At 45.6% G+C, this 22,233-nt stretch overlaps 1 protein-coding gene across 2 annotated transcripts in view; it reads right to left on the minus strand.

The window, feature by feature from the left end:
- COPG2 (COPI coat complex subunit gamma 2) overlaps positions 1 to 22,233 on the minus strand; it is a 121,739-nt gene that overhangs the window by 91,278 nt on the left and 8,228 nt on the right. For both annotated transcript variants that reach the window (XM_070071310.1, XM_070071311.1), the window contains exon 5: positions 18,224 to 18,303. In XM_070071310.1, the coding sequence (XP_069927411.1) occupies positions 18,224 to 18,303 (80 nt within the window). The remainder of the gene's footprint in view (positions 1 to 18,223; positions 18,304 to 22,233) is intronic.

Here is a 22,233-nt window from a genome sequence, read left to right on the forward strand (position 1 = left end):
GGACTTGGGGTAGACAGGTGGACAGGTTCACAGATGGAGAGGAATTCTCCAGGAGGAATCACATCCCACAACTCAGCATTCAGGATTTAGATGATGAGATCTGGGACTTTAGGCCTAGAATATTTATTGGGATTTTAGACTTTAAATTGATGTGATGTAAAAGTGAATGTATTTGGCATGTAGAATGGATCTTTGAGGATCGGAGGTAACAGTTCCCAAATGTATTGGGACTTTACTTTCTGGAATCTATATACAAATTTACCTTATGTAGCAAAAGGTACTTTGCAGATGTGATTAAGTTAAAGATCTTGAGCTCAAGAGATTCCATTGTATTATCTGGGTGGGTCCTGAATGTTATAACAGTGTCTTTATAAGGCCAAGACAGAGGGAGATTTGACACCAGAAACAGGAGTGGGGCTTGAAAGGGGGAGCAGGAGTTAGGGTTTGGGGAGTGCAAGTACAGGTTCCGAAGGAAGGCAGCATTCATCCAAGGGAGCGCATCTCCCACAGAAGTCTCCAGAAGTTAGAAAAGGCAGGGAAACAGATTCTCCCCCGGAGCTCTCGGAAGGAATCGACTCTACCCGCATCTCCAAATTCAGCCCAGGGAAATGACTCTAGACTTCTAACCTCCCGAACTGTGCGCAGGGGTGCAGAATGTCTGGCCCTGCCAAGGCAACCGCAGGCAGGACTCAAAATGCAATGTATCTATAGCAGGCTAATTTTTAAGTTGGCAATTTTGGACAGCCTGCAAATGATGTTACAAATATCCAAAGGCCCTTGGCAGAAAAAGCTTCCAAGCTGTGCTATTTCAAGCCACCACATTCATTGCTTAAGTTACCAAGTATGTAGTAACTTTTTACAGCAGCATCAGAAAATTATTATACAAGACTGGCACACTGTTTCTGAAAAGGTCAGTAAGCATTTTACATTTTGCAGGGTATATGGTCTCACCGAAACTAGCCAATTCTTTTTTTTATTTTTTTTTATTTTTGATAGGCAGAGTGGACAGTGAGAGAGAGAGACAGAGAGAGAAAGGTCTTCCTTTGCCGTTGGTTCACCCTCCAATGGCCGCCGCTGCAGCTGGCGCACCGTGCTGATCCGATGGCAGGAGCCAGGATCCAGGTGCTTTTCCTGGTCTCCCATGGGGTGCAGGGCCCAAGCACCTGGGCCATCCTCCACTGCACTCCCTGGCCATAGCAGAGAGCTGGCCTGGAAGAGGGGCAACCGGGACAGAATCCGGCGCCCCGACCGGGACTAGAACCCGGTGTGCCGGCGCCGCTAGGTGGAGGATTAGCCTATTGAGCCACGGCGCCGGCTAGAAACTAGCCAATTCTGGCATTACAGCACAAAAGAAATCACAAACAACACATTAAAAATGGCTGTGGCACGTTCCAATAAAACTATTTACAGAATTGGGCAGCAGTTTTGTCTGGGAGCCCGGAGTGTAAGCCCGCATGCTACATCCTAGCTCGGGCTGCACTGACAGCAAAGGCTTGCCTGGGAACAGATTCGGAGGGGTAAGTGAAGGACACGGAAGTGAACAGGGAAGGAGGTCAGATCAACACAAGACAGCTTTCCTGAGCGGCCGCTGATGCTGGACACTGGTTACTTAATGAACAACCTTCTGAGGGGTCTTAGGAAATATACCTCATGCCGGGCTGAGCCCTATAAGCCTCACAGTGCTAACTCCCCATACTTCTGGGTTGTAAACTGCAAGTGAGTGCCAACCTGAGCGGGCAAGAAACAAAACACAGCACACATTCTGAAGGCAGGCACTGTTCATCCAAGGGAGCTGATCTCCCACGGAAGGGCTCAACACACCACGCAGGTAACCCAAAGCGGGGCCTGAGACCACGTACAGCCTTCACACTTTACACGCCTTCCGTCAAGTCTCCTCTACTGAGAGTTCATTTATTGGTAATGGTAACCATCTACTACTCCCACAAAAGGAACACCTCTTGGAGCCACATTTCATTCTAAGGCTGTAAATGACACTCATTATTTCCTTGAACCACTCATTCTCAGTCTCCCTCCCTCCCTCTGAGCCAGCAATTCCTCTGTTTGTAGCTGCTAGTCCAGTAGGTGACCCAAGTCTGTATCCCAAAGGACCTGAGTCTTGTGTTGGACCACTGGCTGCTACTATTCTTTATTAACCCTGTCACAGGTGTAAAAGCACTAGAATATACTCAATATACACCACTGATGTAATGTGCACGCTTTTAAACAGTGTCTTAGCTGTCTCAAGTCAACTAACTTGGTTTTCTTTTAAGATATGTTGATCAATTTATCTGAAAGGCAGAGAGAGAGAGAGAGAGAGAGAGAGATTGATTGATTGATTTTCCATCCACTGGTTGATTTCTCAATTGGCTGCAATGGCTGGAGCTGCGCCAGGCTAAGGCCAGGAGCCAGGAACTCCAGCTAGGTCTCCACGTGGGTGGCAGGAACACAAGTACTTGAGCCACCTTCCATTGCTTCCCAAGCACATCGACAGGGAGCTGGATTGGAAGTGCAGTAGGTGGGACTCAAATCAGCAATCTAATATGGGACACAGGCATCCTAAGCAGTGGCTTAACCCACTGTGGCACACAACACTTGCCCTCAACTAACTCTAAAGGAAATTTTAATCTTATGAGAATTTTCTTGTACATCTACTCAGGTTAACATTTCCAGTACCCCTCATTTCTTTGCATGGATCCATAATTTCATTCAATATAATTTTCCTTCTTCTGGAAAAACTTCCTTTTATATTTACACACAAATCTGCTAGAAAGGAACTCTCGGCTTTTTAATGTCTGAAATAGCCTTTATATTGCCTTCATTTTTGAAAGACGTTTTTGCTGGGAATAGCACTCTGTATTAATATTTCCAGAGTTATTCTTTCAGCACTATCAAGATTGTTGTTCTGGTGCTTGCTCTATCAATCACTCTAATACCTTGAGAAACTTCATTTAATATTCCTTTAGGGGCTGGTGCTGTGGCTTACTTGGTTAATCCTCCGCCTGCAGCACCAGCATCCCATATGGGTGCCGGATTCTGTCCCGGTTGCTCCTCTTCCAGTCCAGCTCTCTGCTGTGGCCCGGGAGTGCAGTGGAGGATGGCCCAAGTGCTTGGGCCCTGCACCCGCATGGGAGACCAGGAGGAAGCACCTGGCTCCTGGCTTTGGATCAGTGCAGCATCGGCCGTGGCAGCCATTTGGGAGGTGAACCAATGGAAGGAAGACCTTTCTCTCTGTCTCTCTTTCTCACTGTCTATAACTTTATCTGTCAAATAAAATAATAAATTTAAAAAAACATTCCTTTATGGTAACAAGAACCTTTAGTTCACATTAATCTGAGGAAGCCTTCACTTCACATTCATTCCTGGAAGATACTTTCAATGGACACAGTATTCTAGGTCATCAGGCCCCTTCTTTTTTTTTAAGACTGATTTATTTACTTATTTGAGAGTCAGAGTTATACAGAGAGAGGAGAGGCAGAGAGAGAGAGAGAGAGAGAGAGAGAGAGAGAGAGAGAGAGGTCTTCCATCCACTGGTATACTCCCTAGATGGCCGCAACGGCCAGAGCTGCTCTAATCTAAAGCCAGGAGCCAGCAGCTTCCTCCGGGTGCTCCCACGTGGGTGCAGGGGCCCAAGGACTTGGGTCATCTTCTACTGCTCTCCCAGGCCATAGCAGAGAGCTGGATTGGAATTGGAGCAGCCGGACTCGAACCAGCGCCCCTATGGGATGCCGGCGCTGCAGGCGGCCTTACCTGCTACACCACAGCGCCGGCCCCCAGGCCCTTTCTTTTAGCTTTGTTAAGGTACCATCCATTGTCTTTTTGATGTTCATGTTCCCTGGTGAGAAATCCACAGTCATCCAACTTGAAATCCTCCCACATGCAACATGTCATTTTTCTCTGGCTGCTTTAAGAGTTTCCCTTTACCTCTGTTTTCAGCAGTTTTTTTTTTTTTTTTTCTTTTTATTTATTTGAAAGACAGAGTTACAGAGTAAGGTAGATACAGAGAGAGAGGTCTCCCATCGCTGGTTCACTCCCCAGATGGCCACAACAGCTGGAGCTATACTGATCCGAAGCCAGGAGCCAGGAGCTTCTTCTGGTCTCCCACATTGGTGCAGGGGCCCAAGGACTAGGGCCATCTTCTACCACTGTCCCAGGCCATAGCGGAGAGCTGGGTCAAAAGAGGAGCAGCCGGGGCCGGCGCCGCGGCTCACTAGGCTAATCCTCCGCCTAGCGGCGCCGGCACACCGGGTTCTAGTCCCGGTCGGGGCGCCGGATTCTGTCCCGGTTGCCCCTCTTCCAGGCCAGCCCTCTGCTGTGGCCAGGGAGTGCAGTGGAGGATGGCCCAGGTGCTTGGGCCCTGCACCCCATGGGAAGACCAGGAAAAGCACCTGGCTCCTGGCTCCTGCCATCGGATCAGCGCGGTGCGCTGGCCGCAGCGCGCCGGCCGCGGCGGCCATTGGAGGGTGAACCAACGGCAAGGGAAGACCTTTCTCTCTGTCTCTCTCTCTCACTGTCCACTCTGCCTGTCAAAAAAAAAAAAAAAAAAAAAAAAAGAGGAGCAGCCGGGACTAGAACCTGTGCCCATATGGGATGTGGGCACTTCAGGCCAGGGCTTTAACCTGCTGCGCCACAGTGCCGGCCCCAGCAGTTTCATTATATATCCTGCTATGGATTCCACAGAATTTATCTTATATAGGTCTCACTCAACTTCCTGAATCTGAAATTTTAAATCTATCCTATCTAGTTTTCAGTCATTATTTCTTTATTTTTTTCTGAACCAATCGCTTTCTCCTCCTTGTCAGGGACTTCAGTGACATGAATCATATTAGGCCATGTGATACAGTATACAGATGGTCAGGGCTGTTTATTTTTGTTTTCAATCTTTTTTCTCTGTTCTCACTTGATATTATTTCTACCAGCTTATCTTCAAGTTCACCGACCCTTCCTCTAACATCTCAATACTGATATCAAGGCCGGCTGATTAATTTTTTTTTAACTTTACATGTTATACTTTGTCATTTGGCTCTCTCTCTCTCTCTCTCTCTCTCTCTCTCTCTTTCTCTTGCCCCAAACACACACACACACACACAGTTAACTGCTAGGAATTTCTTTCTACACATTGCACGAGGAATCACCTTTATGGAGCAAGGCTGAACTAGCTGGATTAAAGTAATGACCAACAATTGGGTCATTTCAGGGTTAGCAACCATTATATTTCCCCTTGAGAGTTGGTCAGACTTTCCTGGTTGACTGATTTTGGATGCTGGACAGTTTGAATATATCATGAGACCTAGAGTCCTATTTAAAAGCCTCTGGGGAACACTGACTTTTTGTTTTAGCAAGAAATCAACTCAGTTAGTTGCAGACTACAAGTCTGCCTGGTGGCCTGTGCATGCTGGTTCAAATGTCTGTCCCTATTTCACAGCTGCCGCTGTCTTCTCCTGGTATATTCTGCACATGAGCTACCGTGTGAGGTCTTTCCTCTTGTCACTGTCCCTGTACTTGCTGGATGTTGAAGACTCCTTTCCAGTTCTTCTAGCCAAAAATGCAGAGTATTCTCAGAGTCTTAGCTGCCGCTCCCACTGTACAGTTCTAGGCAAGAAGAGCCACAGTCAGGACAGAGAGGGAGGAGAAGACAGAAAAGTAACAATGTGGTTTCCAGCAGCTTGCACACAGAGCCCCTTTTCTCAGGAACAGGTCCTGTGAGCTATCGCAGCACAGGGGAGTCTTTTTGAACTGGCGCACAATGGGGGGAAAAGCAGGGTGCAGGCCAGAGAGACGGCTCTCATCTGTGTCTCTGTCAACGACATTTATTAACACAGTTCCCAGTTCAACGGTTTTGGGGTCAAACTCAGGGTACAAAGAGGAAAAATCACCATGAAATTCACTGGAGATATCCTGTAGCATTGTGTTCTCTCCCCAACGCTTGCTATTATTTCCAAATGCCTCCAGCAGTTGGATTTTGTAATGTTGTCTAGATGTTTCTGTTGTAATCGCTGGGAAAGACGGGCCACGGTGGCCTTATTTCACCTCAGCTGGAAACAAATTCCCTGTCTCTTACTTTTACTCACGATGTTCTTTTCACTAAGCTTTGGAGAAGGAAGTTTTATGACTTGGCATCACCTCATTACCTTTCCTCGAAAGTCTGCTGCAATTTCATTTTAAAAAAGAATACGTGTTAATTCAAGTTAATCAGGGCTGCTGGCTTGCAAACAGGGCAGGAGAGGGAAGGAGGAGATGTAAAGGTTTCTCATCGTCCACTGAACCCACCTTTCTCTACTTCTGACCACGTGTGCGTGCTTTCTCAAGACGGAGAGAAAGATAAATAATCCTAATGAGTATAGTCTCCATGCTTGAAAAAGAAAATGTATCATCCTTTGTGTGACTCATAAAACAAACTTCAATTGTACGCCTAATGCGTGCAAGGCATTCTTCCAGATAGCGACGATTTAAAGTTACACAGGATATCTTCTTAGCCGAAAGCACATCATGAGACCTAGGACCACACGGAGATGCCACTCTCACCGCTCTTATTCAATATAGCAGGAAGCCTGAGAGCAGCTAGCCAAGGGAAAGAAACAAAAAGGCATACAAATAGGAAAAGCGGAAGTCTAATTATCCCTGTTTGCAGATGGCATGATTCCATATAGAGTGAACCTAAAGACTCCGCCAAGAGGCTTTTATAACTGCAGGACAGGGGCTGGCGCTGTGGCATAGTGGGTTAAGCTGCCACCTGTGGTGCCAGCATCCCATATGGGTGCTGGTTCGCTGCTCCACTTCTGATCCGGCTCCCTGCTAATGCACCCAGGAAAGCAGAAGATGGCTCAGATGTCTGGGCCTCTGCACCCACATGGGAGACTTGGAACAAGCCCCTGGCTTCAGATCAGCCCAGCTCTGGCCACTGAGGCCATTTGGGGAGTAAACCAGCAGATGGAAGATATCTGTCTCTGTAATTCTGACTTTCAAGTAAATAAATAAACTTTAAAAAATATATACATAAAAAAATGCTCAATATCACTAGCCATAGGCAAATAACAATCAAAACGAGTGAGATACTATCTTACTTCGTTTAGAAGGGCTATTATCAAAAAGACAAAAAATAACAAACATTGGCAAGGATATGGAAAAAAAGGAATGCTTGCACACTGTTTGTGGGAATGTAAATTAGTACAGCCATTATGGACAGTATCAAAGTCCCACAAAAAACTAAAAGTAGATCTACCATAAGCCCTAGCTATCTCACTTCTGAGTATATAAAGAAATGAAATCAGCCTATCAAAGAGACACCTGCACTCCCATGCTCGCTGCAGCACTATTCGTAACAGCCAAGATATGGAATCAACCCGGATGTCTGTCAATGGATGAGCGGATGAAGAAAATGTGGAACATACACACAATGGGTTATGGCTCAGCCAGAAAAAAGAATGAAATCCTGACATCTGCAGCAAAATGAACTGAAGGGCATGATGTTAAGCGAAATAAGCCAGACACGGAAAGACATTGCTGCACCTTCTCTCTTATATTGTGCAAGTTAAAAAAAAAAAATTCGGGCTGGCACTGTGGCATAGTGGGTAAAGCCGCTGCCTGCAGTGCTGGCATCCCATATGGGTGCCAGTTTGAGTCCCGGCTGCTCCACTTCTGATCCAGCTCTGTGCTATGGCCTGGGACAGCAGTGGAAGACAGCCCAGGGTGCTTGGGCCCCTGCACCCACGTGGGAGACCAAGAAGAAGCTCCTGGCTCCTGGCTTCAGATTGGCCCAATTCCAGCTGTTGTGGCTATCTGGGGAGTGAATCAGCAAATGGAAGACCTCTCTCCTCTGTCCTTCCCTCTCACTGTGACTCTACCTCTCAGATAAATAAAAATCTTCAAAAAAAAAATCTTAGAATAGTGATTACTAGAGGCTGGGAAGGGTGGGGAGAGGGGGAATATCAGGTAGCAGAACACAGTGAGACAGAGATAACAAGCTCTAGGGTTCCACACAAAGGGACAACTATAATTCACAATAATGGATCAAAGACCACATGAGGAACTTAGAGAGAGGAGCTGGCAGACTCCAAACAAAGAAAAGATTAGAAAACGAGGATACTATTCACCTTAATCTGTATACACGTGCTGAAATACTGCACTGAATCCCATAAAAATGTATGTTATGATAAAACAATTTTTGAAAATTAAACAGAAGGCAGTGACAGGGATCCTGATGGGAGTTAGGGCAGGGTGAATGAACCCCTGAGAAGGAACCAATGAGGAGATGCTCTGAGACTCTGGATCCCAAATGGGGACCACAAACACCTGAGGAAGCAAAGACAAAGAGAACAGGAGAAGCCAAGGAAGAGGTGGGAGACGTCACAACAAACTTGGCCACTTCATGACTCTGCCACCTGGAGCTCTGGAGTTTCGGTGCCGCCATTCAGAGAACCAGGCAAAGCTAGTTTTACTGCTGTTACCACGTCTGCCTTGTCGTGGTTCACTCACTAATCTCTCCGTCCCAGAACAACAAATGGGAGTGAACACCACAAGCTACCTATATGTGTCTTCTAAATTACTTTTCCCCTGCTACCTGAAGTTTATTATTCTTTTTTTTTTTTTTTTTTTTTTTTTTGACAGGCAGAGTGGACAGTGAGAGAGAGAGACAGAGAGAAAGGTCTTCCTTTTGCCGCTGGTTCACCCTCCAATGGTCGCTGCGGCCGGCGCACCGTGCTGATCCGATGGCAGGAGCCAGGTGCTTCTCCTGGTCTCCCATGGGGTGCAGGGCCCAAGCACTTGGGCCATCCTCCACTGCACTCCCGGGCCACAGCAGAGAGCTGGCCTGGAAGAGGGGCAACCGGGACAGAATCCGGTGCCCCGACTGGGACTAGAACCCAGTGTGCCGGCGCTGCGAGGCAGAGGATTAGCCTAGTGAGCCGAGGCGCCGGCTATTCTCTCATTTTTATAACAAAGGGAGAGAGAAAGCCATCTCTCCTTCACAAGTGTACCCATGGTCCAAGCTTCGCCCTGCCCCTCCCTCCAAGATAAGTTCTTGCTCTCAATAACAAAAACGTATAAAGAAATAATCAAGGGCTGGCACTGTGGTATAGTGGGTTAAGCCTGTGCCTGCAGCACTGACACCCCACGTGGATAGACAGCAGTTCCCTGATAATGCACCTAGGAAAGCAGCAGAAGATGGCCCAAGAGCTAAGGCTCCTGTACCCACATGGGAGACCTGGAAGAAGCTCCTGGCTCCTAGCTTTGGCCTGGCCCAGCCCCAGCCATCATGGCCATTTAGGGAGTGAACCAGCAGATGGAAGATGTCTCTCTGCCTCTCCCTCTCTTATAACTCTGGCTTTCAAATGAATAAATATTTAAAACAAAACAAAACAAAAACAAAAGAAAAATCAAAGCACAAAAAGGTGAAGTAAACTTGGCTCCTGGTTCCCTGGCAAAGTCAAGTCCCAGCCAAGAGTTTAAAACACAAAGCAAAAAAACAATAATTATAGTATAATGTAAAATACTAAAATGGGAGTTAAAGTGTTCTAAGAACAGCAGAGGAGATAATGACTAATCTGCCAAGAACCACCAGGAAGACAGTACGTATGCGATATGTATCTGAGCTATGTGGAAAATATAAACCGGCAATCTCAGGCACAGGGAGAGACATGGACAAAGATACAGGGCACCAAATAGCATGAGGAGCTTGGGAACTTGCAACAACACTGATAGGCACTCCAGGAAATGCCAATATTTACGTGACTGGTAGAAGAAAAGCAGCCAACATGTGAAGAAACAGAAAATGGAACAACTAGAGACGGGAGGACTGTGGTTTTTGAAAGCCAAGAATGGCAAACTTTAAGACATGTGTGGGGCCGACGCTGTGGCGTAGTGGGTAAAGCTGCGGCCTACAGTGTCAGTATCCCATATGGGCGCCAGTTGGAGTCCCGGCTGTTCCACTTCCAATCCAGCTCTCTGCTATGGCCTGGGAAAGCAGTAGAAGGTGGCCCAAGTCCTTGGGCCTCTGCATCTGCGTGAGAGACTCGGAGGAAGCTTCTGGCTCCTGGCTTCGGATCAGTGCAGCTCTGGCCATTGTAGCCAACTGGGGGGTGAACCAGCAGATGGAAGATCTCTCTCTCTCTCTGCCTCTCCTCTCTCTCTGTGTAAGTCTTTCAAATAAACGAATAAATAAATTAAAAAAAAAAAAAGACATGTGTAACCAAGCTAACACTGGGGCAGAGGTGTGGGAAGATGTGGACTGAAATTTCATTCAGATTTTGCAACTGAGAGGTTTCCAGAGATCTTTGAGAGAGGAGCTCACTACAGTGGCTGCTACCTCTGATGACAATAGTATCTCATCCCCTTTCTTGTTCTAAGCCAAGTGCTGGCAGAAACTCTGCAAGAGCAGTCACACAGGGACAGCTGCATATTCAGACAGAAAAGTTGTCCCAGCCTTGTATTTTTCTTACCAAGAAAGTCTGTGGACTTAAGATTCCCCAGGAATCTCAAAGTATCTTTCTCCCTCTTCCCAAATTCACACATTATCCCTACAACTGATTTCAAAACTGCCTGCGTGCTGTCTCTACAACCCATTCATTTTTTCCTCAATCAGAATCTACACACTGATCATTTAATTTTCAGAGACCAGAGATGTAACTTACCACACACTGGTACCACCCACCCTCCACACTACTCTACTATGAGTGAGCGATCATTTCCCCAGAATTCCAGAATTCTAAGCAATCTTCACATGTAGACTTCCACTGGGCTGAGTTCAATCAGAAAGGGGTTTGGCTTCTAGTAATGGGTAGGACAGTACTGCCAAATTGCCAATATATTTGACCATTCTTTCTTTTTTTTTAAAAGATTCATTTTATTTGAAAGACAGAGTTCTTCCATCCACTGGTTCATTCCCCAAATGGCCTTTAATAGAAGGGACTGGTTCCAGGAGCCTGGAACTCCACCTGGGTCTCTCATGTGGGTGTAGAGGCCCAAGTACTTGGACCGTCCTCTGCTGCTTTCCCAGGTGCATTAGCAGGGAGCTGGACTGGAAGTGGAACAGCCAGGACTTGTCATGCAGCAGGTGGCAGCTTTACCTGCTACAAGACAATGCTGGCTCCTATATTTGACCATTCTTAATCCAATAACTAAATCTCTTCACTGTTTTTAACGGAGTTGTAATTTATATACATTAAAAACAAGTGTTCACTCAGATGAGTTTTTTTTTTTTTAAGATTTATTTATTTATTTGAAAGTCAGAGTTACACAGAGAAAGGAGAGGCAGAGAGAGAGAGAGAGAGAGAGAGGTCTTCCTTGGTTCACTCCCCAAATGGCCGCAAAGGCCAGAGCTGCGCCCATCCGAAGCCAGGGGCCAGGAGCTTCTTCCGGGTCTCCCACTTGGGTGTGGGGCCCAAGGACTTGGGCCATCTTCCACTGCTTTCCCAGGCCATAGCAGAGAGCTGGATGGGAAGTGGAACAGCTGGGTCTCGAACTGGCACCCACATGGGATGCCAGCGCTTCAGGCCACAGCGTTAACCCGCTGAGCCACAGCGCCGGCCCCTCAGACGAGTTTTGACAGTATGATCACCCGTGTAACCTCCATCCAAAATAAAACACTGAACACTTCCATCACCTCAGAAAGTGTCCTCATTTCCAGTCAATCTCCTCCAACCCACCAAACTTCTGGTTCTATCACCACTGATGAGCTTGGGCTGTTTTTGGAAGTAGTTTATACAAACAGAAGCATCTTGCATGAGTCCTTTTGTGTCTGTTTTCCTTTGTTCCAACACAATGTTTCAGAAGTTTATCCACACTGTTGCTTGAATCTTGCTGAGTAGCAGTCCATGGTTTGATTATCCCACAATTTGTTTACCCACTCTCCTAAAGATGAGCACGTGGCTTGTTTCCAGTTTAGGACAATCACAAAAAAGCAGCTAGCAAATCCTTGTACAATCTTCTTGTAGCTGATGTTTCCATTCTAGAAGTGCTACAAGTATTACTGTTACATAGTGGGTCTATGTGTAACTATGAGAAACAGCCAAATCTCCTCTAAGGTGTTTGTACCCATTCTACGTTTCTAACTACAGCATATGAGAGTTCCAACTGTTCTATATACTTGGTATTGCTGTAGAGGCTTTTCGATTTTGACACTATCAGGATTTTTTCATTTTAACCATTTTAGTGGCATATCATCTCATTAAGGGCTTAATTTGCATTGCCCTGATGACTAATAACGTTAATATTTCCATGTACTTATTGGTCATTCATAAGTATTGGTTTTCTTAATCTCCCTTGTCTCCTACCATCTAATATAGTTGTCTACATACATAGAATGGTCATCTATAGTATCAGCGTTACAGTCCTACTGTACAAAATTACTATTAGTGAGTTAAAACAACACAATTTATTATCTTACAGTCCCACAGAGTAGAGGTTTCACTGAGTTAAAAATCATTGTATCATCAAAGGTATGGCATTTCTTTTTTTTCTTTTTTTTTTTTTTCAACAGGCAGAGTAGACAGAGAGAGAGAGAGAGAGGGAGAGAAAGGTCTTCATTTACCATTGGTTCACCCTCCACTGGCCGCTGCGGCCTGTGCACCGCGCTGATCCGAAGCCAGGAGCCAGGTGCTTCTCCTGGTCTCCCATGGGGTGCAGGGCCCAAGGACTTGGGCCATCCTCCACTGCACTCCCTGGCCACAGCAGAGAGCTGGACTGGAAGAGGGGCAAGCGGGACAAAACCCGGCGCCCCGACCAGGACTAGAACGCGGGGTGCCAGCGCTGCAAGGCGGAGGATTAGCCTATTGAGCCGAGGCACCAGCCAAAGGTATGGTATTTCATATGCAAAAATATATTCACCCCACCCAAGATCCCCCCAAAACTCAATACAACACCTTGCAGCATCAATTCAAAGCCCAAAATCTCATCTAATTCTGACTCTAAAGTTCCAACCCTGTTATCAAAGTCATCTAAATTAGATCTGACTGAGATTCCTGGCATAATCCCTCCTGAGGCAAAACTCCTCTCCATCTGTGAACCTATGAAAATAGACAACGAGTCCCTGTCCCAAAGTGTAAGGGTGTGACTTCCAGCGGGTGAGAATTACAGATACTCCCGATCAGGAGAGAAAATGGCAAGAAGTCATGGTCTCGGGCACTTCTGAAACCCAACCAGCAACCGCAGCAGGTTTCTGCCTGGAGAACCCCGTGTCGCTCCCAGCCCACCCCACGCCTGTCCCTCTGCTGCAACAGCCTCCTTTTCCAGGAAGGGTGGCTGGCATGTACCTGGGTACCCTTCCTCCTGCCTGGAGAACTCTGTGGCACTGACAGCCTTCTTTCACGCCAGCCCCTGCCTGTCCCCTGGGATCCAAGCTAGCTGTGTTTCCACAGGCGTAAGGTTCTCAAGAACCTCGTGTCTAAGTACACATCCTCACTCAGTAGACCAGAGGCTCCTCCACAGATCTTGCCTAGAGAATCCCATCTCTATGTGTGGCTTCTGCTTAGATGCCGAGGGAATCTATGAGTCATACCCTCAATGTCTTCAGAGTGCTTTGTGTAAGTGAACACGCAGATCTTTGGATCTTTCTGTGGTTCCAGCAACAAGTTATACAGTGACTCCTTGGCTTTTCCTCTAGAGAACACTTTCCTGAAGTTAACCTCTTGATTTTAGCACCCTTTGCCACTCAAGTAGGCTGAGAATGCCCGAAATCATCAAGCCCTGGTTCTTTTTTTAACTGGTCTTCCCTTAATCTATTCCTCTGCTTTCAAATTATATTATAAGCAGCAAAGAAACCAACCTGTACCTTCAACACTTTTCTTGGAAATCTCATCAATCAAATATCCAAGTTCAGGGTCCAGGCATTTTGTTTAGTAGTTAGGATCCCCCTCAGGATGCCCACATCCCATATGGGAGCTGTGGGCAACTAGGGAATCAATCGGGAGCTGGGCACACGCGCGCACTCTCTCTCTCTTCCTCTCAATCTAATTACTTTTTAATTAATTTACCTATTTGAAAGGAAGAGAGAGCTCTTCCTATCCCTGGTTCATAGCCAGAGCTGGGCCAGGTGGACGTGAGGAGCCTGAAACTCATCCAGGTCTCGCATGTGGGTGGCAGGGTCCCAACTACTTGAGCCATCACTGCTGCCACTCAGGGTGAGCATTAGCAGGAAGCGGGATCAGAAGCAGAGCTGGCACCTGAACCCAGGCACTCAGGCATCCCAAAAAGCAACTTAACCACTCTGCCAACTGCCCACCCCTATCAAATAAAGTATTTCAAATGTTTTTTTTTAAAATTCGAGCTCATTGTTCATAAATAAAAGCCAGTTCATACACTTTTCACATAACTACAGGACGCAGTTCTGCCACCCTTTCTGCCGTTACAATCACGTGGACCCCCTTTCCTCTCGTCTCCAACAGCTTTCCTCGTTTTCCTCTGAGTCTCCACCAGCAGCACTTTTACTGCCCGTATTTCCAGCAAGTCTGCTTCTAATGAGCTAGGTATTCTCGAGAAAGACGGATAGGTTCTCTGCTCTTCTCCTTACTTCTCTCTGAGCCTGTCAGAGTCATCAACATTCATCGCTGTACCAACAGTCTGTTCACAGCAATCTAGGCTTTTCCCATCATACTCTGCAAAATGCTTTTAGCATGTGCTCGCTGCCAACACTACATTTTTAGGTATTTGTTACTGGAGCACCTCACTTCCATTAGCTTTCTATTGCTGCTGTAAAAATGTACCACAAACTTATAACGTAAGAAAACACTTAGGGGCTGACACTGTGGCGTAGCAGGTAAAGCGCCACCTGCAGTACCAGTATCCCTTATGGACGCTGGTTCAAGTCCCAGCTGCTCCACTTCCAATCCAGCTCTCTGCTATGGTCTGGAAAAGCAGTGGAAGATGGCCCAAGTCTTTGGGCCCCTGTACCCACGTGGAAGACCTGGAAGAACCTCCTGGCTCCTGGCCTCGGTTCGGTGCAGCTCTGATCATTGCAGCTAATTGTGGAGTGAACCAGTGGATGGAAGAGCTCTCTCTCTGCCTCTCCTTCTCTCTGTGTATGCAATTCTGACTTTCAAATCAATAAATAAATCTTTAAAAATAATTTATTGGGGCCAGCACCTTGGTATAGTAGGCTAAGCAACCACCTACAGCACTGGCATCCCATAAGGGCACCAGTTTGAGTCTTGGCTGCTCCTCTTCCAATCCAGCTCTCTGCTAATGGCCTGGGAAAGCAGAAGAAGATGGCCCAAGTATTTGGGCCCCTGCACCAATGTGGGAGACCTGGAAGAAGCCCCTGGCTCCTGGCTTCAGATTGGCACAGCTCCAGCCATTGCAGAGATTTGGAGAATGAGCCAGTAGATTGAAGACTTCTCTCTGTGTAATTCTGCCCCTCAAGTAAATAAATGAATCTTTTTAAAAAATCTATTTATTTAGTTATATTACAGTTCTGAAGGAAGTGTAACACAGGTCTCACTGGGCTGGAATCAAGATTGCAGCAAAGCTGCATCCCTTTGTGGGGGCTCCATGGGTTGCTCTGGTTCTGAAACAGCTTGACGGTGTCCCCCAGGATTCATGTGCGGGAAGCTTGGTCCCCAGGGTGTGGTGCTGAGGCGGTGGAAACTTTAAGAGGTGAGGCCCAGCAGCAGGAAGTGAGGTCACTGAGAGCCACCTTCCTCCACTTAAACCCAGCCGCCTCCTCACATCTCTTTACTGACTTTTTCTCTCTCTGACGTTTACTTCGTAAGAAGAAAGGACCCACTTGAATAATCCAGGACAACCTCCCTATCCGCTGTTCACCAGCTTTCCCTCCCCTTTGCCATGTGATGCAACAGATCCACAGGTCCTGGGAACTGAGACCTGGACAACTCCGAGGGCCATGATTCTGTCTACCACAGCTACTGATCATTTCAAGTGGACAAAAACAAAAAGTAAACCATAAGTCAAGGTGACCTAACAAGACTCAGAGGGAAGTATTAATGGCTATAAGTAACAAACAAAAGAATCAATAGTTGACTGATCTGTTTATTTAGTTAACCTAGCCATGCAACTTGAGGTTTTCTGTTTCCGACTTGGGGCAGACAATGTTGGTTAACTAATCCAACACCAATTTTTAACCCATTATCTCTTGCCTGCCCATAATACTTGGGTTATAAAAGCTAAATACTCACTTTCCTAGCCTCCTAAGGAGAGTCATGTTAACAATTGTGCCAAATGAAATCTAAAAACTGCCTTGGGAAGAGCCATTGCATTCCTGGTAAGAGACAGATGGTGCTGGCACTCCCGAGCCGCTCCCAGCAGCCCTCCTGGCTGACGGCACTTCACTGCCCGTGAGGCAGGCATGTACTCTGCAATAACGGACCATGTCCAGAAGGACTGAAGACACTAGCCCTGACCCTGCGGAAGTACTGAGCCAGCACCAGCTCTTCTAGGCCTCCAGACTTGAGCTTCATGAGGAAAGACAAACTCCCATCTCGTGTAAGTCTCAGTTCACACCAGCTTTTCACTGAAAGCTTTGCGAATAGGAACTATCTTCAATACAACTGCTGCTTAAACATAAGCACTCCCCTCCAAAAATGTGCAAGTGTCTTTGTTGCACAAAAAACAGATACACTGAGACGACTTACAATCAATAATTAAGAAGGCAAGTATTTTTAAATGACACTTATCATGTATTTTAGAACTATGAATTATATATACACATTTAAGGATACTTGGAAATTATCAAAACTTAAAAGAAAATAAATAACCAGAATCCCAAACATCCATATATAGCCTATTGGTAATATGTCAGGGTACACAGTAACTTCAAAAAGTTCATGGATAATGGAATAAGAGATAACTTCATTTTGGTGCAAAAAATTTTTTTTCATATGTGCATTGTCCATTAAGCTTTTTAATAACCTTCATATGTGTGGATTTCAAAATGTTTGCACCAAAATAAATTCTTAATTCCACTTTCCATTAACTTTGGAAGTACCCTCATACTTACAATTCATGTTTTACCACACACACATAAAGTAATTTTTAAAGTGAAACTCTATAAAATACACAGATTGAATCCAACTCCTATTTAGCACTTTACTGAGGAATTTTCTATATCATAAAAGATTTTTCAAAAATATTTTCAAACACTTAAAATATTTCATAATATAAGTTGATTAAATAATTTTTTAAAGATTTATTTATTTATTTGAAAGAGTTACACACAGAGAGAAGGAGAGGCAGAGAGAGAGAGAGAGAGAGAGAGAGGTCCTCCATCTGGCAGTTCACTCCCCAATTGGCCACAACAGCTGGAACTGCGACGATCCAAACCCAGGAGCCAGGAGCATCCTCCGGGTCTCCCACGCAGGTGCAGGGGCCCTAGGACTTGGGCCATTTTCCACTGCTTTCCCGGGCCACAGCAGAGAGCTGGATTAGAAGTGGAGCAACCGGGTCTCGAACCAGTGCCCATATGGGATGCTGGTGTTCCAGGCCAGGGCTTTAACCCACTGTGCCACAGCGCCGTCCCCGATTAAATAATTTTACCATCAGTAGATAGGTAAGTTGTTTTGTCCTTTTAGCTAATATAAGCAGTGCTGCAGCACACATCAATGTACTAAGTTTTTCTGTGCTATGTCCAGTTATTTTCTGGGGTCAGTCCCACAGATGTGGTATTAGTAAGTCAAAGGGATAAAGCCTTTCCAATCACTCAACAAATGCCACCAACTTCTAGAAAAACTGAATCAATTTTTTACTCTAAGTTCTATAAAAAAAGGTGATACTCCCTTAAAAATACCAAATGTTGCCTGTTTGCTTTTTTGTCAAAGTGAGTAAGAATACTGTAACTCATTCTTGAATTTTTAATTTCAGTTTTTTGGCTCCTAGTAAGAATAACTGACTAAAGATACTTGGGTTCTTCATACTGCTTACTTTATGAATTGTCTGTCAGCTTTTAAGTATAAGAGTTCTTTATACAAAAGATACTAGACTCTGGATATGTTTCTTGTAAATATTTCCATATATATCACTTTTTGGTTTAATTTACATATCTTTACCAACTTTTCAATACAATCAAATCTATGAGAGGCATTTCCTTTGTGAGTTCTTTCTTTGCTTTATCAGACAGGGAGAGCTGTCACATGATGACAACTGAATTTTATAGAAGAATGCTTTAGCACAGGACACCCTTCTAACTTCCTGTTGACATTCTCACAGTCAAAACACAGAAAGAGAACGGTAAATATCCCACCAAACACCAACAATCCATGCCAGACACGGGCCGGTCACTTACCTGCTTGTGACAATGATCACATCCTCAGAGATAGTAGCCATCTCTTTGATGGTAAGGTAGCACATTCTCCTCAAAGTTTGCTGAAAAAGTATTTATAGAGGCAACACATTACACATAATGAAAAGGCTTTTTAATTGTTTGAAATGATGACCACAAGAAGATCTATCTAGATGTACTTTAAAAGACTTTCATCTACCCAAATGTAAAAATATCTAGGTGACAAAATATTAAGAATATAACTATTTTATAAATATAAATAATGGATGCGCTGACACACTGGAAAACAAGTAAAAATTTAAGAATTTCATTACATGGGAGTTTCTACAGAGACAAACTTCTGCTCTGACACTGTGAGTCAAGAGGAAGATGACCCAAGCCCTTGGGCCCCTATACCCACATGGGACACCAGGAAGAAGTTCCTGGCCCCTGGCTCCTGGCTTTGGATCAGCCCAGTTCCGGTTGTTGCAGCCATTTGGGGAGTGAACCAGCAGATGGAAGATCTCTCTCTCTGCCTCTGCCTCTGCCTCTCTGTAACTCTGCTTTGCAAATAAATAAATAAATCTTTATTTTTTAAAAGATTTATTTATTTGAAAAGCAGAGTTACACAGAGAGAGGAGAGGGAGAGAGAGGGAGAGGGAGGGGGAGAGGGGGAGGGGGAGAGGGGGAGAGGGGGGGAGAGAGAGAGAGAGAGAGGTCTTCCATCTGCTGGTTCACTCCCCAATTAGCCGCAACGGCCGGAACTGCACAGATCCTAAGCCAGGAGCCAGGAGCCTCTTCCAGGTCTCCCACGCAGGTGCAGGGGCCCAAGGACTTGCGCTATTCTCCACTGCTTTCCCAGGCCATAGTAGAGAGCTGGATCGGAAGTGGAGCAGCCAGGTCTCAAATTGGTGCCCATATGGAATGCCAGCGCTTCAGGCCAGGGCATCAACCTGCTGTGCCACAGTGTCAGCCCCAGTAAATAAATCTTTAAAAAACAAACAAACAAACAACACACATTTCAGATACCATCTCACACACAATAAAATACCAAGCACTCAAAACAATATCAATACAAACTATTGGCAGAGATATTTTCTTAACCACTATAACCTAGTGCATAAACATACAGACAATGCTAAACAAAATATGAATCAAAAATTTAAATATGTAGCCAAGGGCAAAATAAAAAGAAATTCACAGATGCCAAAAATTAAACCAAACACTCACAACCATAAAGCAGAAGTCCATGACCTCAGCGGCATGGGATACAGTACATAAAATCTAGGAAGAATGGGACTATAGAAGTATATTCTTCAGGCACAAGAAAAATTATTTCAAATAATAACTCACAAATACTGCAAGGAATGAAGAGTTTTTTAAAAGGTGGTAAAGACTTGAATAAATCTCAATTTACAACAATAATAACAAAACACCAAAACTATGAACTATAAAATTTAAGTATTCATATGTATGGCAATGTGTATATGTCTATGCATGGTTACACATTTATATTTAGAAGCTCATATGCATATAAGGAATAAAAGGGCCCTAGGATTCTTCAACTTCCCCAAAGCAAAGAAAAGACAAAGATGAATATTAGACTTTGATAAGTCAAAAACCTATGTTCCAATTTTTAGGGTGACCACTAAAAGAATTTCCAAACTATTATCCCATATGTTGACATTCTTCATTTTGCTTGAAATGCACACATAGTTTTTTATAACATCCATTTTTTTATGAACTTGGGGAAGGTGACTTTTTTAAAAAAGATTTATTTATTTATTTATTTATTTGAAAGGCAGAACTACAGAGAGGCAAAGAGAGAGAGAGGTCTTCCATCTGCTGGTTAACTCACCAAGTGGCTGTACCGGCCAGAGGTGCGTCAATCCAAAGCCAGGAGCCAGGAGATTCCTCCAGGTCTCCCACAGGGGTGCAGGGGCCCAAGGTCCTGGGCCATCCTCCACTGCCTTCCCAGGCCATAGCAGAGAGCCAGATTGGAAGTGGAGCAGCCGGGACTCAAACCAGTGCCCACACAGGATGCCGGCACTGCAGGTGTTGGCCTCACCTGCCACACCACAGCGCCAGCCTTGATGACTTGTATTTTAAAAATGTTTTACACTGGGGCCAGCACTGTGGCATAGTCGGCTAAGCCTAGGCCTGCGACATCCCATATGGGTGCCAGTGCATGTCCTGGCTTCTCTTCTGATCCAGCTCTCTGCTATGGCCTGGGAAAGCAGTAGAAGATGGCTCAGTTGCTTGGGCCCCTGCACCTGCGTGGGAGACCTAGTAGTTCCTGGCTCCTGGCTTCTGATTGCCCCAGCTCCGGCCATTGTGGCCATTTGGGAGTGAACCAATGGGTGGAAGACCTCTCTCTCTGTTTCTCTCTGTCTGTAACTCTGCCTCTCAAATAAATAAATAAAAATCTTTTTAAAAAAATGTTTTATAGGAAAATAATCTTCTAATTCCACTTTCCACGAAGTCTGTGAGGTACCCTCGTATTTTCCTGCTTCTTTGTATGCCTGACAATGTTTTCTTAGATGCTATACACTGTGAAGTGAAGATATTAAGTGCTGGGTTTCGTTGTACTCTTCTATATAGTACTGAACTCTGTTCTGTCCTGAGGTTAAATTACCTGGCACCGGTTCTTCTCCTTTGAGGCTGGTGTACTGCTGGAGACAAGTTCTGGTGAGCATGTCTGCTTTTTTTTTTAAAGAGCAGGCAGAAGGGGCGTAACTAATTCAGGGCAACACTAATTTTATAGGATAGAATCCATACTGGCACCAATACGCTTCTCCAATCAGCTTGAAGGTCCCGGAGCTGGGCTAGCTTTCCAGGTGGTCCTAACCCTGGGCCACTCGGGGGAGCTGTTCACCTGATGCAATTACAGGGCCCTTTAACACAGAGCAGGGGTGGGGAACGTGCCTGGGGTCTGCCACCAGCAGCGGTCAGGCTGTGGGGTCCTTCCTGGGAGGCACGGTGTGCCACACCCTCTCACCCTCCTGCAAGGGGAGGGTGGTGGGCAGACCCCCACCAGGCAGAGATCACCCACATCGGCCTACTTTTAAGCTCTCTAAGCTTTAACCTCAGACTAGCATATTCCCATTAAGTAGGTGATATCCTCCTTAGAACTATGCGAGGTCTCGCCAGTCTCAATGGTGAGAGTGTGACCTATTCTCAGCCATTTGTTCTTCACTCTTCCCTTGCCCTTGCCTACATATACACATATCAGGAATTATCTGAAGACTCAAAGGACAGTTCCCAGCAGATTGCTGGAGATCTCTCTTCTCCTCTCCCCTCTCCCCTCGTCCCCTCCCCTCTCCCCCTCCTCTCCCCTCCCCTCCCCTCCCCTCTCTCCCCTCCCCCCCACCCCCTTTCTCCCTCTTCTCTGCTATTCCACCCTGCAAATTCAAGCTTTCCTGGCTTTCCCAGCCTCTCCGTGTTTGGCAGCTCAGAGTGAAGGAGGCTCCTACTCAGCCTGCCCGTGCTGACCTGGGCCTGCGGTCTGCCTCTGGGCAGGGAAGCAGCGCACTCCTGGGCCTCATCCTGCTTGTTCCCCTTCTTCAGAACCCACCCTCGGATGCCCATTACCTCATGTCTGAACACAACGTAATAACTGAGGTCTCCATGATCCCACTCCTCTGAAGTCCACTGTGCCCAGCTTTATGGTTCAGTGATAGCTTATTTTTGTAAGAGCTCTGTGTGCTCTCTGTTTACACTTAGTGTAGACAATGATATATTCAGGTCTATATCTACCACTTTATTCTATGATTTATGTTCATCCTGCTTGATCTATGTTCTTTTTCCTCCCCTTTGTCCCCTTCTTCTGTATTGATTTTTTAGTATTCTTTTAACACAATTAGTTTGGAAGAGAAAAACAGCTAATAGAAAAGAAAGCCAATGAAATAAAAAGCTGGTACTGTATACAGATCAATAAACTTCAGGGGCTGGCCCTTGGCACAAGCAGTTAAGATACCGCTTGGGATGTCCCCTATGCCATTACCGGAGGGCCTGGTTCAAGCCCTGGCTTCACC

Source organism: Oryctolagus cuniculus, chromosome 3, assembly GCF_964237555.1.
Source record: "Oryctolagus cuniculus chromosome 3, mOryCun1.1, whole genome shotgun sequence".
In the NCBI taxonomy this organism is placed as follows: Eukaryota; Metazoa; Chordata; class Mammalia; order Lagomorpha; family Leporidae; genus Oryctolagus; species Oryctolagus cuniculus.